At 45.8% G+C, this 2,284-nt stretch overlaps 1 protein-coding gene across 1 annotated transcript; it reads right to left on the minus strand.

Moving 5' to 3' along the window:
- Positions 1-959: 959 nt before the first annotated feature.
- LOC138885392 (uncharacterized) lies at positions 960-1,490 on the minus strand. The gene is made up of 2 exons (XM_070166337.1): positions 1,395-1,490; positions 960-1,325 (listed from the first exon to the last, which is right to left on the minus strand). Exons 1-2 carry the CDS (start codon positions 1,488-1,490, stop codon positions 960-962), a joined length of 462 nt encoding a protein of 153 aa, XP_070022438.1.
- Positions 1,491-2,284: the final 794 nt, after the last annotated feature.

Here is a 2,284-nt window from a genome sequence, read left to right on the forward strand (position 1 = left end):
GATAAAATCAGTCCTCGAATAATTTAAAGGCTTCAATGACATCAGCCTTCGGAAAAACCTCGGGAGGTATTCGATTATGTTTACACAAACAAATTACTAATAAGGTTCTGATACGTCAAACCTTCGAAAAGCCCAAACAGGTACAAAAGATACATGTTATGCATACAAAAAATTTTACTAAGTCTTTTAGCCGGAAAGAGGGAAATTTTATAGCCATTTTAAAAGCCGAAACGGACAAACTTAAATAGCCTAAGGGCCGATGTATAAGAGCCTAAGGACCAACTTAAAGAGCCTAAGGGCCGATATATAAGAGCCTAAGGGCCAACTTAAAAAGGCCCAAGGCCCGAAACATATAGAGGTCGAGATCTTGTTCTCATTCAACTCAGACTCGAGAACTCCGAGGTCCTGAGATCACATCAAATCGATTTAAATTTAGCTCGAGGATTAACAAAACCCTAAGGGGTATTATATTGATCAAATTAAAATCTAAGGGTTTATTATGTCCTGAATTCGAACCAATACTCGAGCTGATTATTTGAATTATCGAAAACTTCCACAAATGAGAACAAAATAAAATTCAACACAAGTCGAGGATATAACAAAAAGATAATTTATATTCATAAGGGAAGTTTTACAAAACATATTTACAATGCCCACAAGGGGCCTTGCACAAAAAAGAAAAAATAACCTAATCTATTTTCGGGGACACATACCCTGGAGCAAAGTCCTCAGGAACTGCACTTTCGGCAACTTTATCTTTGGGAACTCCCTCTTCCTCGGAGGCACCTTATTCGCCTCCCCCGTCCCCTGAACCACTCACAGCGTCCTCGTCATCGGAAGAGACGAGAAACCTGGCATCGGTTTCCCGCGCATTTGCTTTGGCTATCTCTTCAGCAGGGTTGAACCCTCGGGTATGGATTTCTTCGAGAGTCTCCCTCGGGGGCTGGCACTTGGCCAAATCATTGCTCCATTTTTTCCTGGTCAGAGGCCTCCCTCAGCTCATGTTGAACCGCCGCAGCATCCCTTAAGTATACGGTGATGGATTTATCAGTTGCAACCTTCATCTTCTTAGCTTCAGCCTTGGCATGTACAAATTCGACCCGAGCTCTAGCAAGATCTGCCTCTACCTCCTTGATTTTCCTAACGTGAGCCAGGCCTTTCGCTTTAAGGCCCTGGAGTTGGCTCTCAGCTGAGGTCAGTTGGGTTGTGGCAGCTTCCTTATCAGCAACAAGCTGATCCATGTTCTTTTTCCGCTTATGGCAGTCAGCCCTAACTTGATCAACCTCGCCTCGAAGCTGCCCGATCATCTCCAACTTCTGTTGCAGCTAAGACATTGAAGTATTAGCCCCTGAAGTAAGTCCAAGAAGGCCATACTCTATTAAAATCACTGTTACCTGCTCATCTAGCTCGGTCTTATATTCCCGAGCTTTGGCCAATTCAGTCCGAAGGTCCTTAAGCTCTTCCTCCTTTTGATCACAGAGGAGCCTCATGGCCTTCTCTTCACCTAAAACCTTCCTAAGCTCGGCCTAACATTGGCTCAGCTCGGCTCTAAACTTAACGATGGCTGCATGAAACGAAGATATGTCAGCAAAGGAAAAGAAAGAAAGAAAAATTACAACAATGAAAGTTAGTGTTTACCCAAGAGAGGAGATGTTGAGCCTCTTCAAAATGGTGGATACATCATTGAGCTCAGTGGTATCCTCGATCTCAGCGAAGCAACTCTGAAAGAGATCTTCTTCGAGGACTTTGCTCGGATCGGGCATACACAGAGCGTTAGCCTCTTCGATTGCCTCCTCGGAATAAGTTGGCAGAGAAAAGGAGTGACCTGTTGTCATGGCCCCGAGCTCTTCACTCGGTGCGTTCTTATTAGCTTCAGGGGTCTCTGCATTTGCCCCTTTTGGTATACTTGTTGAAGGTAGAGGGACGATCTCAACCTCCGGGGATACGAGGGCCTTGCCCGAGTCTTTCTCTGGATTTCCCTCACCGTGGGATGAGGTCTCTAGCTCTGAGGGCTTGACGATCTCGATTAGTTTCCTGGTTCGAGGCACCAGAGCCGACTCTTCACTATCATTCCCTTCATCATCCGGGGAATCGTGGGCCGAATCTGTATCCGCATGAGCAAATCTCTTCCGCAACCATCGAGCTGGGGCTTTCTTATCTTGAGGTTCTTCGGGCTTCGAAACCCTCCCTCTTTTGTTGTCTTTCCCCGCTTTTGAGATCGGGGACTCGATCTCTTCCCCGGATGGGGCTGGCCTCATTTCAGAGACATCTTCTATGCCTGCAA

This window comes from Nicotiana sylvestris, chromosome 2, assembly GCF_000393655.2.
Source record: "Nicotiana sylvestris chromosome 2, ASM39365v2, whole genome shotgun sequence".
NCBI lineage: Eukaryota > Viridiplantae > Streptophyta > Magnoliopsida > Solanales > Solanaceae > Nicotiana > Nicotiana sylvestris.

Excerpts from the sequence above, each read along its gene's own strand:
- LOC138885392 (XM_070166337.1), bottom strand. The coding sequence starts at position 1,490 with ATGAGGCTCCTCTGTGATCAAAAGGAGGAAGAGCTTAAGGACCTTCGG. Across the intron at positions 1,326-1,394 it reads AGACCGAGCTAGATGAGCAG|CTGCAACAGAAGTTGGAGAT; the intron begins GTAACAGTGATT and ends TCAATGTCTTAG.